Source organism: Camponotus vicinus, unplaced genomic scaffold (genome assembly GCF_025532165.1).
Source record: "Camponotus vicinus isolate PSW18456_S1 unplaced genomic scaffold, iyCamVici1.0 SCAF_10, whole genome shotgun sequence".
Classification (NCBI taxonomy): domain Eukaryota; kingdom Metazoa; phylum Arthropoda; class Insecta; order Hymenoptera; family Formicidae; genus Camponotus; species Camponotus vicinus.
In genome coordinates this window covers 15703024-15718821 of record NW_028141946.1, presented here as the reverse complement: position 1 = coordinate 15718821, position 15798 = coordinate 15703024, and the positions used below count along the sequence as shown (strand labels likewise).

The 15798-nt window shown below is 30.1% G+C and overlaps 2 protein-coding genes across 7 annotated transcripts in view; one reads left to right on the top strand and one right to left on the bottom strand.

The window, feature by feature from the left end:
- Positions 1-15798, bottom strand: part of LOC145960772 (uncharacterized) — a 64463-nt gene that overhangs the window by 14401 nt on the left and 34264 nt on the right. The gene's annotated exons all lie outside the window — the stretch shown is intronic.
- Positions 568-15137, top strand: LOC145960767 (putative cytochrome P450 6a13). Of its 5 annotated transcripts, none has more exons than XR_014435459.1 (7): positions 568-670; positions 5784-6159; positions 6419-6944; positions 7148-7369; positions 12496-12747; positions 12867-13089; positions 13572-15137. XR_014435459.1 is itself a non-coding variant. In XM_083080464.1 (7 exons), exons 2-6 carry the CDS (start codon positions 5824-5826, stop codon positions 13037-13039), a joined length of 1509 nt encoding a protein of 502 aa, XP_082936590.1. In that variant the 5' UTR covers positions 568-670; positions 5784-5823; the 3' UTR covers positions 13040-13079; positions 13572-15137. The 5 variants fall into 5 exon arrangements, 3 of the variants coding, with proteins under 3 accessions (XP_082936590.1, XP_082936589.1, XP_082936588.1); XR_014435460.1 differs by having other exon boundaries at positions 13540-15137; XM_083080464.1 differs by having other exon boundaries at positions 12867-13079.

The following is a 15798-nucleotide window of genomic DNA, read 5'->3' as shown; positions in this document are numbered from 1 at the left end:
TACAATGTAATTCACAGTAATATTATACTTTATTATATTCTTAAAAAATTTATTTTTATTAAAATTCATTTCCAAAGAGCTATTTTTTTATAGTTTATTTACACAATACGTTATAATCTAGTATAATCCAATTAATGTAAATTCTAGTTAAATGGTTAATAATTAATTATTTAATTTATTATAATTAATTTATAATTTTATAATTTATAATTAATTAATTAATAATTATTTCAACATATATGATATAATATGTATGGTATAATGTATTTTATATTTCATGTCTTACACAGTCAGATAATTAATTATAATCAGCGAAAAATAATCAACATCTTACGAGTTGATTTTATTAATTTCAGTGTACATATGTTATAGCATATAATATATAGTATTATTAAGAACAGTTATTAAATCAGTTACATTTTCTCGATATCATGATATGAGAAGTCATATATTCGATTTTGCATCTGAGATAAATCTTGATGATATAGTTTTTGCAATTCATCGTGAGTCATCTCTTTATTCACTTTATCTTTAGCAGTGGCGCATACGCTTTATAATTCGATCAAATCTAGACTAGCCAGTAGTATTTCCAATCACATAGTAGTAAGTTGGTCGATTGAATTCCGGATGTGTCAGTTGGTGTAACCATCAATTACGTTACCGAATTCAAGTACGTTATATTCATCGTTTATTTGGATGTTAGCTATCACAAAGCTTGCGAATCGCGTAAAATGGAATATTTCAACTATTAAACGAATAATAATATTTTGAAAAATAATTTCAAAATGAATATCTATTCTCTGTCTCGTCAAAAGAGAATGTCTTCAATTTTCATATTTTATCAGATCCTTCCAAGGAAATCGTTCACTTGAGAACAAAAAAAGTGTGAATTATTTATAGATAATGACTTTGCATATCATATTGATTGAAAAGATGATATAATTTGTTTCTATTCATTAATGTACACAATCGCACGATAAACAACGTCAGCTTGATGTCAGATACACATTTGTGATTTTAAGATAGTGAAAATATTACTGATTTTATTACGTCGCGTTAATATGGACTTGTAACTTGTATGCGAGTTACTATTTTTGAAGCATAATATTGAAACACGGTTTAATCCCAAATTTCATACAGAATGAGTGTCATATGCGTAGTTGATTATCTTTGAAAATTTTCCATGTATATCGTGTCCGCTCCTGCCTGCTTTATTTCCACTTTGTTAAATACAATATTCTTTCATTTTCATGATAGAATATATGGATAAACTTTCGAAAACGACCCACGCTCGATTGTTACCAATTTTAGAAACACTGTAAATAATGTCAAATGAATCTCCTTAAGCGGATTTTTACCGATACAAACATTTAATGCTAAAAATATTTGGTAATTATTTACTTATACGGACCACCTCCCGATTTCAATAATTCTCACATATGTTATCAAGATCATCACTCTGAGTAATGTTGTGAAGGTTTTAGTCGGCGGTCATTGTTTATTAAAAAGTTATAAACAAAAAATGTCTAATGAATAATATGTAATTTTATGACACCGTGTACAAACTATGTTGTCGTTTGACGTTGTTTATCTTTCTTATATTGAAATCAGATAGTGGAACAATGATAGGCTTCTATGTTTTTGATATTTCTTATGACTTTGAAAATATTTAAGAAAAGGTGAGTTAGTACAAAACAGATGTACAGTTGCAACATGAAGTTCTACGAGTTTTTCGCTTTAACAACAAAATATGATGAGTTATTAAACTATTTGTGCGCGAAAAATGTTACATTTGTAACTTTCTATGCAAAGTGAAGTGTATCCCGCCTCACAAACACGGGTTAGGTTAGGTTATATCTTCTGAAAGTGGTGCCCCCCGCAGGGGACATTACTCAGAGTGATGATCTTGATAACATATGTGAGAATTATTGAAATCAGGGGGCAGAACACACTGTCCACACATATACTTTCCAAGATGAAGCAAAGTTCACTTAATCTTGACCTCCATTAAGAGTAAATTTTGCTTCATCTTAAGAAGTACATACATAGGTACAGTATGTTCCGCCCCCCTACGGGGGGCTCCACTTTCAGAAGATATAACCTAACCCAACCCGTGCTTGCAGGATACACTTCACTTTGTATAGAAAGTTACAAATGTAACATTTTTCGCGCACAAATAGTTTAATAACTCATCATAAATATATAAGTAAATAATTACCAAATATTTTTAGCATTTAATGTTTGTATCGGTAAAAATCCGCTTAAGGACATTCATTTGACATCATTTACAATGTTTCTACAAAAATTCATGGCAATCAGGCGTTTTCGGAAGTTCAGCCGAATATATTAAGATGAAGGAATGAAATTTTTCATTTAGTTAATTTCACTTCATTTAGTTAATTTCACAGTCCGGGTCTCACTCACCACTCCTTACCCACTCACCGCTTCGCCGCGCGCCTAGTATAAGGTTACAGTGGGACGACTCTCGTCGTCGCGCGCTTCTATTCACGCAGATTGGCCGATCTTCTCTCTTTAATTAATTTTTCGTTCATTATTGCAAATATCGCAAAATAATATAGGACTTTCTTTCTTAATTTGAGAATTACCTTCACACTTCGGGATTGCGAAAAGTTTTGAGACACCCTGTATATGTATGTATATATTCTGTATATATATATATTCACAGAATATACAGGCTGTCCTAGACCACCCGTACACTCCTTTTCTTTCAAAAACTAAGCATTTTAGAGAAAAACGTTTTCGACAAAAATTGTATGGTTTTGAGGGGAACATAAGATGGTGTCATTGGTTTGACCTTGGATAGCATCGTTAAGGTGAGGTCAAGGACACCTTTAATTTCTTAAATGGAACCACCTATTTTTTATTGTATATTCTTATAGCTTATGTCGAGAGCTTTCCAAAACACTATAATAAAGTATTTTTTCATCAAGTACTTTTCGAGTTATAAGGCTTGAAATAATTTCTTAATTTTACATAAACCATAAAATATCTAGTAAAATATTCATTTTTCGATTATCTTACCTTAATACTTTTATGTACAAAATAATGAGAGGAATCGATTGGTGTAAAGAAAACACATAATTGTCTCGAAAAAAAAAAATGTAATTGTTAATTGCAAATTACATTTTTTTTTTCGAAACAATTTTGTGTTTTCTTTACACCAATTGATTCCTCTCATTATTTTGTACATAAAAGTATTAAGGTAAGATAATCGAAAAATGAATATTTTACTAGATATTTTATGTTTTATGTAAAATTAAGAAATTATTTCAAGCCTTATAATTCGAAAAGTACTTGATGAAAAATACTTTATTATAGTGTTTTGGAAAGCTCTCGACATAAGCTATAAAAGCTATAAAAATATGCAATAAAAAATAGGTGGTTCCATTTAAGAAATTAAAGGTGTCCTGGACCTTACCTTAACAATGCCATCCAAGGTCAAACCAATGACACCATCTTATGTTCCCCTCAAAACCATACAATTTTTGTCGAAAACGTTTTTCTCTAAAATGCTTAGTTTTTGAAAGAAAAGGGGTGTACAGGCGGTCTAGGACACCCTGTATATATATACAGGGTGACCCATTTTAATCCATCCAGTCGAATATCTCGAAAACCAAGCCCGGGAGAGAAAAATGTTTCGGACAAAAGTTGTTTGGTTTCGAGGGGGCCATAAGATGGTACCATTGGTTTGACCTTGAAGAGTCATTTGAAGGTCACGTGAAGGTCACTTCAATTTTTTTAAACGGAATACCCTATATATTTTTGCACATTCTTGTAGCTCATCCCGAGAGCTTTGCAAGACACTATAATTAAGTTAGTTTACATTAAGTACTTTCCGAGTTATGAGGCTTGAAATCATTTCTTAATTTTACATGAAATATTTACGTAAAATATCTTGTAAAATATTCATTTTTCGATTATCTTACCTTAATACTTTTATGTACAAAATAATGAGAGGAGTCAACTGATGTAAAGAAAACACATAATTGTTTCGAAAGAAAAAATGCAATTGTTAATCGCAAATTACATTTTTTTTTTCGAAACAATTATGTGTTTTCTTTACACCAATTGATTCCTCTCATTATTTTGTACATAAAAGTATTAAGGTAAGATAATCGAAAAATGAATATTTTACAAGATATTTTACGGTTCATGTAAAATTAAGAAATGATTTCAAGCCTCATAACTCGGAAAGTACTTAATGTAAACGAACTTAATTATAGTGTTTTGGAAAGCTCTCGAGATGAGCTATAAGAATGTGCAAAAATATATAGGGTGTTCCATTTAAAAAAATTGAAGTGACCTTCACGTGACCTTCAAATGACTCTTCAAGATCAAACCAATGGTACCTTCTTATGGCCCCCTCGAAACCAAACAACTTTTGTCTGAAACATTTTTCTTTCCCGGGCTTGGTTTTCGAGATATTCGACTGGATGGATTAAAATGGGCCACCCTGTATATATATATACAGGGTGTTTCATTTTAATCCGACCAGTCGAATATCTCGAAAACCAAGCCCGGGAGAGAAAAATATTTCAGACAAAAGTTGTTTGGTTTCGAGGGGGCCATAAGATGGTGACAATGATTTGACCTTGAACAGTCATTTGAAGGTCACATAAAGGTCACCTTAAATTTCTTAAATGGAATACCCTATATATTTTTGAACATTCTTGTAGCTGACATCGAGAGCTTTCCAAAACACTATAATTAAGTACCTTTTCGTTAAGTACTTTTTGAGTTATGAGGCTTGAAATAATTTCTTAATTCTATATAAACCGTAAAATATCTAGTAAAATATTCATTTTTCGATTATCTTACCTTAATACTTTTACGTACAAAATAATGAGAGGAATCAATTGGTGTAAAGAAAACACATAGTTGTTTTGAAGAAAAAATATGTAATTTGCAATTAACAATTCCATATTTTTTCTTAAAAACAACTATGTGTTTTTTTTACACCAATTGATTCCTCTCATTATTTTGTACATAAAAGTATTAAAGTAAGATAATCGAAAAGTGAATACTTTACAAGATATTTTACGGTTTATGTAAAATTAAGAAATTATTTCAACCCTCATAACTCAAAAAGTACTTAACGAAAAGGTACTTAATTATAGTGTTTTGGAAAGCTCTCGAGATAAGCTACAAGAGTGTGCAAAAATATATAGGGTGTTCCATTTAAAAAAATTGAAGTGACCTTCACGTGACCTTCAAATGACTCTTCAAGGTCAAACCAATGATACCATCTTATGGCCCCCTCGAAACCAAACAACTTTTGTCTGAAATATTTTTCTCTCCCGGGCTTGGTTTTCGAGATATTCGACTGGTCGGATTAAAATAAAACACCCTGTATATTCTGAGGAATAGAATACAGATCGCGAATGAATCGATAAGTCTCGCAACGTTCCTTTGATCGCGCTCGTCATCTTTCATGTGTTACATTTCTCAATGACTAACGCTCGACCGACACATTAATTTGTCTCCGGGATCAATCCTTTTCACAAGTGATCGTAAATATAAACATTCGAATATAGAATATTCTTGAATCGGAAACCGTTATATAACGGGTGATTCATCAATATAATTTAAGTCCCTACAATATCTATAAGCGATCTATCAATATTGATAAAATGCGATTGAAAAATTAATTGCCATAAACTTATATTTCATTAAATATGCGTTTGGCTTATCAAATTTTTTATTAAATTTTAAATTTTCTAAAACGAGGTTTTTTATTGACAAAGTATTATTTTTTTTTTTAGCAAACGTCGCTCAAAATAATTGATTGGTAGCTAAAGAACAATGGGATTTTTTGAAATACTATGCGTTATTGTTACTATATTTCTCGCTGTTTATTATTATTTTACATCGAACTACGACTTCTGGAAATCACGTGGTATTCGCGGTCCAAAACCGATACCAGTTTTTGGTAATTTTAAAGATGTTATGCTTAATAAAAAGTTCACAGGAGATTATTTAATGGAAATATACAATGAGTATAAAGATGAATCCGTGATTGGAATATTCACTGGAATGACACCCATTCTGATTGTAAAAGATCCAGATTTAATTAAGGATATTCTTATCAAAGATTTTTCCAAGTTTGCCGACAGAGGATTTCCTCTTGTCAGTGAAAAAGTATGTGCAAATATTTTAAATTGTATTATAATATTGTATTATAATATTCGAATTACATAAATGTATTTCGAATTATATAAATATGATAATTTTATATACTTTACTACGATATTTTCTAATGACCAATTAACATTTTCTAATAACCATTATTGAAAAAAAATATTAGCTTTAAATAGTGAGTATCTTCAATCAAATTGTTATAATTTAATAAAAATGAAAAATTTATTCGATTATAATTATGTTTTTTATTATATCGTAGACTGATCCACTGTCGCAACATCTTTTCGGTTTAGAGTCTAAAAGATGGCGACCTTTAAGGATAAGTTTGTCGCCCGTTTTTACATCTGGTAAACTAAAAGAGATGTTCTCATTAATATCGAAATGCGCTCATCATCTTGAACAATATATAGAAAAATTAGTGAGCAAAAATGAACCTATAGAATGTCGCGAGGTAATGGCAAAATATACGACCGATGTAATCGGTACTTGTGCTTTCGGCATCGAGATGAATGCTCTGTCGGACGAAGACAGCGAATTTCGTAGGATAGGAAGAATGGTCTTCACGCCAACCTGGAAAAGTATTTTACGGTCGAGAATGAGACAATTCATGCCACGGTTTTACGAAATACTCAGCTATATAATACCACCAACGGGGGTTGCCCAATTTTTCACACGCGTTGTCATAGAAACAATGAATTACAGAGAAACCAATAATATCACTAGACATGATTTCATTGATATTCTGCGCGAATTAAAAAAGAATCCAGATAAAATGGGCGACATCGGTGAGTGACGGTTATTTGGTATTGTAAAAATTTTGTGTGATACAAGAACTTTTTAAACAAAAAAATTTATGAGTTTTTGCAAATATATATAAATTTGTAAGCTCACTATATATTAATTGTTAAATAATAAATATCTTTTTCATAATTGTTAATATTCGATGAAAGTTAAAACTAATAGTAAAAGAAAATATATCACATTTCAGAGATGACCGATGGCTTGATAACTTCTCAAGCGTTCGTATTTTTCCTTGCCGGTTTTGAAACTTCATCAATGGCTATGAGCCATGCACTTTATGAATTAGCATTAAATCAACAAATACAAGACATGCTACGTGAGGAAATTGATCAAGAGTGTACTAAGCATGGTAACAATTTAACATATGAGAAAATTAAAAAAATGAATTATTTGGATAAAGTTTTCAAAGGTACGTCATTCAAAAAAAAAGTTTAATAAAAGAAAAATATCTTATTGATTTTCAGTGCCACCATAATATCAACAGCCCGAGAAAAAAAGTTTATATCTAATTACATATAATTATATATGAATTTTGACTTAATCTAATCATATACAGGGTGAGCCATTTTAATTAACGCACGCAATTATTTCGGAAACAAAGCATTTTAGAGAAAAATGTTTCAGACAAAAGTTTTATGGTTTCGGGGGGGCCATAAGATGGTATCATTGGTTTGACCTTGAAGAGTTATTTGAAGATCACATGAAGGTCACCTTCAATTTCTTAAATGGAACCTACTATTTGTCATTGCATATTCTTGTAGCATATCTCGAGAGCTTTCCAAAACACTATAATTAAATACCTTTTCGTTAAGTACTTTTTGAGTTATGAGGCTTGAAATAATTTCTTAATTTTACATAAACCGTAAAATATCTTGTAAAATATTCATTTTTCGATTATCTTACCTTAATACTTTTACGTACAAAATAATGAGAGGAATCAACTGGTGTAAAGAAAACACATAGTTGTTTTGAAGAAAAAATATATAATTTGCAATTAACAATTCCATATTTTTTCTTAAAAACAAATATGTGTTTTCTTTACACCAATTGATTCCTCTCATTATTTTGTACATAAAAGTATTAAGATAAGATAATCGAAAAATGAATCTTTTACAAGATATTTTACGGTTTATGTAAAATTAAGAAATTATTTCAAGCCTCATAACTCAAAAAGTACTTAACGAAAAGGTACTTAATTATAGTCTTTTGGAAAGCTCTCGAGATAAGCTACAAGAATATGCAATGACAAATAGTAGGTTCCGTTTAAGAAATTGAAGGTGACCTTCATGTGGCCTTCAAATAACTCTTCAAGGTCAAACCAATGATACCATCTTATGGCCCCCTCGAAACCATAAAACTTTTATCTGAAACATTTTTCTCTAAAATGCTTTGTTTCCGAAATAATTGCGTGCGTTAATTAAAATGGCTCACCCTGTATATACAGGGTGTCCCATTTTAATCGATCACCCCGAATAACTTTTTTAATTTTAATTGTAGAAAAAAATGTTTAGACAAAAGTTATATGGCTTGAAGGGAGCCATCAGATGGTAGCAATGATTTAACCTTGGAGAGTTATTTGAAGGTCACGTGAAGGTCACCGTCAATTTCTTAAATAGAACTCTCTATTTTTTATTGCATATTCTTGTAGCTTATCTCGAGAGCTTTCCAAAACACTATAATAAGATATTTTTCCCTCAAATACTTTTCGAGTTATAAAGCTTGAAATCATTTCTTAATTTTACATAAACCGTAAAATATCTTGTAAAATATTCATTTTTCGATTATCTTACCTTAATACTTTTATGTACAAAATAATGAGAGTAATCAATTGGTGTAAAGAAAACATACAGTTGTTTGTAAGAAAAAGTATGTAATTGTTAATTGCAAATTACATATTTTTTCTTAAAAACAACTCTGTTTTTTCTTTACACCAATTGATTCCTCTCATTATTTTGTACATAAAAGTATTGAGGTAAGATAATCGAAAAATGAATATTTTACAAGATATTTTACGGTTTATGTAAAATTAAGAAATGATTTCAAGCCTTATAACTGAAAAAGTACTTGAGGGAAAAATATCTTATTATAGTGTTTTGGAAAGCTCTCGAGATAAGCTACAAGAATGTGTAATGAAAAATAAGGGGTTCCATTTGAGAAATTAAAGGTAACTTTCGCGTGATCTTCAAAAGACCATCCAAGATCACATAATTGTCACCATCTTATGTCTCCCTTGAATCCATATAACTTTTGTCTGAAACATTTTTTTCTACAATCAAAATTAAAAAAGTTATTCGGAGTGATCGATTAAAATGGGGCACCCTGTATATATACAGGATGTCCCTGAGCACTACCTCACGCACTTGTGAGGAGGTAGAGCGCAGTAAATTAAATAAAGAAGTTCTATTCCATGTAACGATTTTTGCAATAATAATAGAAATATTAATTATTGAAATCGGACGAATGAAAAGCGCTCGACCGCTCGAGCTATAGCACGGCCCACCGTGTCAAACATTGCCTGCCGGCGCGCGGCGAGGGGAGGGACAGCGTGCCGCTATCCATGGTTACCGCCATCGCCATTTTCACGTTTCGCCGCGCGTCGGCAGGTAATGTCTGATACGGTGGGTCGTGCTACAGCTCGAGCGGTCGAGCGCTTCTCTCATTCGTCCGATTTTAATAATTAATATTTCTATTATTATTGCAAAAATCGTTACATGGAATAGGATTTCTTTATTTAATTTACTGCGCTCTATCTCCTCACAAGTGCGTGAGGTGCTCAGGGACACCCTGTATATATGGATTGGTTGATATTCTTTAATTAATTTTTCTCGTTAATCATTGTGAATATCACAAAATAGTAGAGGACCTTCTTTCTTAATTTGAGCCTACCTTTTGAATCCATCTTCACATTTTGGAATTGCAAAAGTTATCAAGCACCCTATATATATAGGGTGTCCCATTTTATTTTTGTCAGTCAAATATCTCGATATTACTTAGAGTTAGAAAAAAATTTTTCAGACAAAAATTATATGGCTTGAAGGGGGCCATAAGATATTGTCATTGGTTTGACATTAAAAAGTTGTTTGAAGGTCACGTGAAGGTCACCTTTAATTTTTTAAACGGAACTGCCTACTTTTTATTACATGTTCTTGCAGCTCATCTCGAGGGCTTTCCAAAACATTATAATTAAGTTAATTTTTATTAAGTACTTTCCGAGTTATGAGGCTTGAAATCATTTCTTAATTTTACATAAACCGTAAAATATCTTGTAAAATATTTATTTTTCGATTATCTTACCTTAATACTTTTATGTACAAAATAATGAGAGAAATCAATTGGTGTAAAGAAAACACATAATTGTTTCGTAAAAAAAAAATGTAATTTGCAATTAATAATTACATTTTTTTTACAATTACATTTACAATTTATTATTAAGCATTATAGAAAAAAATGATTCAGGACTTTTCGACTCGATTTTTAATCAGGAATAACGCTATTTGCTTCGTGGGCGCTTTTTTAGTTACACCCTGTATATATATATATATATATATATATATATATATATATATATATATACAGGGTGTAACTGAAAAATATATTATATACAGGATGTCGCAGACCACCCGTTTCAGCCGAATATCTCAAAAACTGAGCGCGGCAGACAAAAATATTTCAGACAAAAGTTGTAAGGTTTCAAGTAACGCATTACATGGCTGTATCAGTATGACCTTGAAGAGTGTTGTCAAGGTCACGTGAAGGTCACCGTCAATTTCTTAAACGAAACTCCCTATTTTTTATTGCATATTCTTGTAGCTTATCTCGAGGGCTTTCCAAAACACTATAATAAAATATTTTTCCCTCAAGTGCTTTTTGAGTTATAAGGCTTGAAATCATTTCTTAATTCTACATAAACCGTAAAATATCTTGTAAAATATTCATTTTTCGATTATCTTACTTTAATACTTTTATGTACAAAATAATGAGGAATCAATTGGTGTAAAGAAAACACATAGTTATTTTTAAGAAAAAATATGGAATTGTTAATTGCAAATTACATATTTTTTCTTCAAAACAACTATGTGTTTTCTTTACACCAATTGATTCCTCTCATTATTTTGTACGTAAAATTATTAAGGTAAGAATCAAAAAATGAATATTTTACAAGATATTTTACGGTTTATGTAAAATTAAGAAATTATTTCAAGCCTCATAACTCAAAAAGTACTTAACGAAAAGGTACTTAATTATAGTGTTTTGGAAAGCTCTCGAGATGAGCTACAAGAATATGCAATGACAAATAGCAGGTTCCATTTAAGAAATTGAAGGTGACCTTCATGTGACCTTCAAATGACTCTTCAAGGTCAAACCAATGATAACATCTTATGGCCCCCTCGAAATCAAACAACTTTTGTCTGAAACATTTTTCTCTCCCGGGCTTTGTTTTCGAGATATTCGACTGGATGGATTAAAATGGGCCACCCTGTATATACATATATATATATATATATATATATATATATATATATATATATATATGAGTATAACTATAGGTGCTTTCCATTTATCTGAGTTTTGATGTAAATGGAAAGCACCTTATATATACAGGGTGTCTCAGATCACCCGTACACCCCTTTTAAAATAAAAATAAATGGCTTTTATAAAAAATCGCGAACAATTTTTAAGTAAATCGAGTACGCTCTATCAAATGGTAATATTTTCAACTTTTGATTCCGACCGGAAATACGCCATCCGGAAGTTAAATTCTTTTAGAGGAACATGGTATTTTTTATTACAGATTTGAATTGTGCGTGAAAAAATAAGAAACTTTTGTATCAAACGTTTTTTCAAAAAGTGCCTCTGTCAATCTTAAAATTGATCTTGAAAGTAACTGTGATGTTAACTATAAGATTGTAATTACAGTTTCTCGAATAGAAACGAAAATGTAATATTTTCATAATATTACCGAGATATTACTGAAATCTTTAAATAAGATTGCATTTAAAATAATTACGGATATTGAAACATTGCAGAAATGTTGCAGATATTGTCGTGAGATATTTCTGTAATATTGCTAATATTTCAAATGGAATATTGCAGCAATGTTTCAGAAATGTTATGCGCGAGTGAGTTATATAGATGACATTAAATTGATTGAAATTTGACTTATAATCACCATAAAATCGATTTTTAAGTCGACTTATTAACTAACTGACAGTCAACTATAGTCAAATCATTTGTCGGCTGTTAGTCGACTATGGCTGCGTTCCAATATTTACTGCCAGTACTGAAAATCTATAGTTTACTTGACGCACACTATAGATTTTCAGTACTGGCAGTGAATATTGGAACACAATCTACAAATTAACATTCAGTCTGACTTTAAAGTCGACTTTAGACTTCTTCTACCGATTGATAGTCAACTAACAGTCGACTTGATGCTGTTTGAGTACATACATTTTGAGTATATTTAATTTTAATTTATATTTGACAAATAACTTTTCAAATAATTCTTTCTTACATTATTCTTAATATATGCAGAGACTTTACGAAAATATCCGGCAGGGCCAGTTCTTTTAAGACAATCGATGTCAAGTTATACTTTCGATAATACCACATTTAATATACCAAAAGATCAAAAGATATGGATTCCGATTTTCGCGATTCATCGAGATCCGGATATTTATCCGAAGCCAGATGTTTTTGATCCAGAAAGATTTAATGACGAAGCAGTGCAAGCTAGACATCCGATGCATTATTTACCTTTTGGTGATGGACCGAGAAATTGCATTGGTAAAATGAAACACGCATAGATTTAAATACATTTCCTTCAACTTCTGCTTGTTTTGATTTACATGTAACATTATTTTAATCGAGAAACTTTTCTTATAATAATAATTTTCTATTTTCAGGTGCTCGTTTTGCCATTTATCAAACAAAAATTGGTCTTGTAAGGATACTACAAAACTATAAAGTTGAGGTTTGCGATAAAACGCAAATACCCTACATAATTGATCCCAAAGCATTTGTGTTAGCACCAAAGCATGGAATACATTTGAGGATAACTAAAATTAATCGGACTTAGTTTAAGCTTTAATACTACTCTCCAGAAGCACTCCAAGCAGGTAAAAAAAGGTGAAGAAATATTATTATTATTCTATAAATTAGAATAATAATAACTATACAAGGTCTATTATCATTCGTAATCGAAATTTTAATATATTTATAATTTTAATATATTTAATATATTTCTGAGCAAAACCTAAGACGAAAATTCTAATACAAATATGTAGAGACTGCAATAGTTTTTGAGTTATAAGTGATCAAAGTTTGCCAACCGATTTACACCGATCATCTATTATTGATTTTTTCATATTAGGTAGTATTGATCTACTGTACAGTTGATTGCACGTTTAAATATATGTATAAATTACGGATTTGAGCGCGCGAATTCTACGCGATATTATTTGATCGCTTATAACTCAAAAACTTTTGTAACGTCAACATTTTTATATTAGAATTTTTGTCTTAGTTTTTGAAATATGTTATTAAAATTTTGATTGTGAGTAGTGATATATCCTGTAGATATATAGGGTGGGCCAAATAAAATGTTACAGCTTATTGTCTTTGAAATGGATGGATGGATTTTAATATTCTTGGATTCAATTTTCTCGATTCGATATGCCCTTTCATGTGAACCAAAACGCGACGCGCGGCGCTTCAGCGCTTTTTAAGTTTAATGAGCATCCCATCGCTTCGCCGCGTGTCTAGTCAGGTTGCAATAGGATGACTCTCTTCGCCGCGCGTATTTGTATTTGCACGAATTGGCCAATCTTTTTAAATTAATATCTAAATAATTATTGTAAAAATGATACAGGATTTTCCCACTCAATTTAACCTACTCTATTTTCTCACAAACGTTTGTATATTAGCGTTCTGGGACATCTTGTATATATGTCCCGATTACATCAGTATGTATTTTATCGATATTGTTATATTGTAATATTTTATGATGATATGAAATACACTACTCAAAAGAATCTAGGGAACACTTTTCATATCCTAAAAATTGGGCTATTTTCAAACCGCTGAAACTCGTCGAAAAATCATCGTAGAAAAAAAATTAAAAAAGCATTTTGAAGCATGAAGTTTCAACTTTAACGTGCTATCGGTGGTTTTTTAAAAATCTTTTATCTTCCTTATTCTGCGCTTTAAAAAGGAACACACTGTTTAGTTGCTTAAAATTATGTATTTTTAACACGCTGCAACTTGATGAAAGAATTAGTTTCGAAGTTATGTAGCTCGGTCAAAAAAAATCGTAGGAAAGTTTTTAAAAAAGCGTTTTGTAGGTAAAATGTTGTAGTTTATGGATCTTGAGTTGAATTTTTTGAGAAAAATTTTTTTATCGAACTGCAGAGTGTCAAAGAAACGTAATTTTAAGGAAAAACACAATGTTCTTTTCTAAAGCGCAGAAAAAAGAAGATACAAAATTTTTAAAATCTAACGATAGGGCTTTAAAGTTGAAGTTTCAAGCTTCAAAATGCTTTTTTTATTTTTCATCTACGATGATTTTTCACCGAGTATCGATATCATATCTAAAAAATACTGGTTTATTTTCAAAATCGCATTACTCGGTCAAAAAAAATCGTAGAAAGATTTTTTAAAAAGCATTTTACAGAGAAAATGTTGTAATTTATAGAGCTTGAGTTGAATTTCTCGAAAAAAATTTCTTTCATCAAGTTGCAGCGTGTTAAAAATACATAATTTTAAGGAACTAAACAGTGTGTTCCTTTTTAAAGCGCAGAATAAGGAAGATAAAAGATTTTTAAAAAACCACCGATAGCACGTTAAAGTTGAAACTTCATGCTTCAAAATGCTTTTTTAATTTTTTTTCTACGATGATTTTTCGACGAGTTTCAGCGGTTTGAAAATAGCCCAATTTTTAGGATATGAAAAGTGTTCCCTAGATTCTTTTGAGTAGTGTAATTAATAATTCGATTTAATTATTTTCAATTTATGTTGTAAACATGTTATGTTGCTACACATGTAATATACATATAACCTGTTTAATTTTAAGTTTTAGTTAGATACACATATATATACTGCACATTGAAATTGAAATATATGTATAATAAAGTAAATGTATAAAATATTGACAAATTGTGATGTAAGATATTTTTGAATACAAAATATTTCTTTTATAAAAATAATAAGAAAGTTTATAAAACTATTCATTAATTATCTCTTGAATTAAAACATCTAAATAAGAAATAAGAAATACTAAAATAAGAAATTTTTCGCTAGTTAATGTAACATATAAATACTATTTTAGAGATTATTTTCAATAAATTATTTTGCGTATATCAATTATGCATATGTCATATATTTGATGAAATATATGATGTACTTAAAATTAAACTTCCAAGGTATTCTTTGTTAAAATTCCTTTTTAAAAGTTTAAAGTTATGATCGAAGATAAAATATAGTTACGTTTAATTAAGAAAAAACCAATTACATTAATTAAAGTTATCCTTAAAAATTCGGATAAAATTTTACAAATATATGATAACATATGAAGAAGAATGTTGCAACATATTTTTATTCATCAAGTTTCAGAACATGTAAAAAAGAAGAACAAATTGCATAAATTATTTGCATGATCTCGACACATATTTAACGTTTTCTTACATTATGCACGAATATTTTGAGATAATGATATTATTTATTTTTATGAATGAAATCGCAAGATACATAATTTTTCTAGATAAAGTAAACTAAATGATATCTTTTTAAACTTGTTTTATTTCTCTATCTTCTAGAATGAGATAAAATTATCAGTTGATA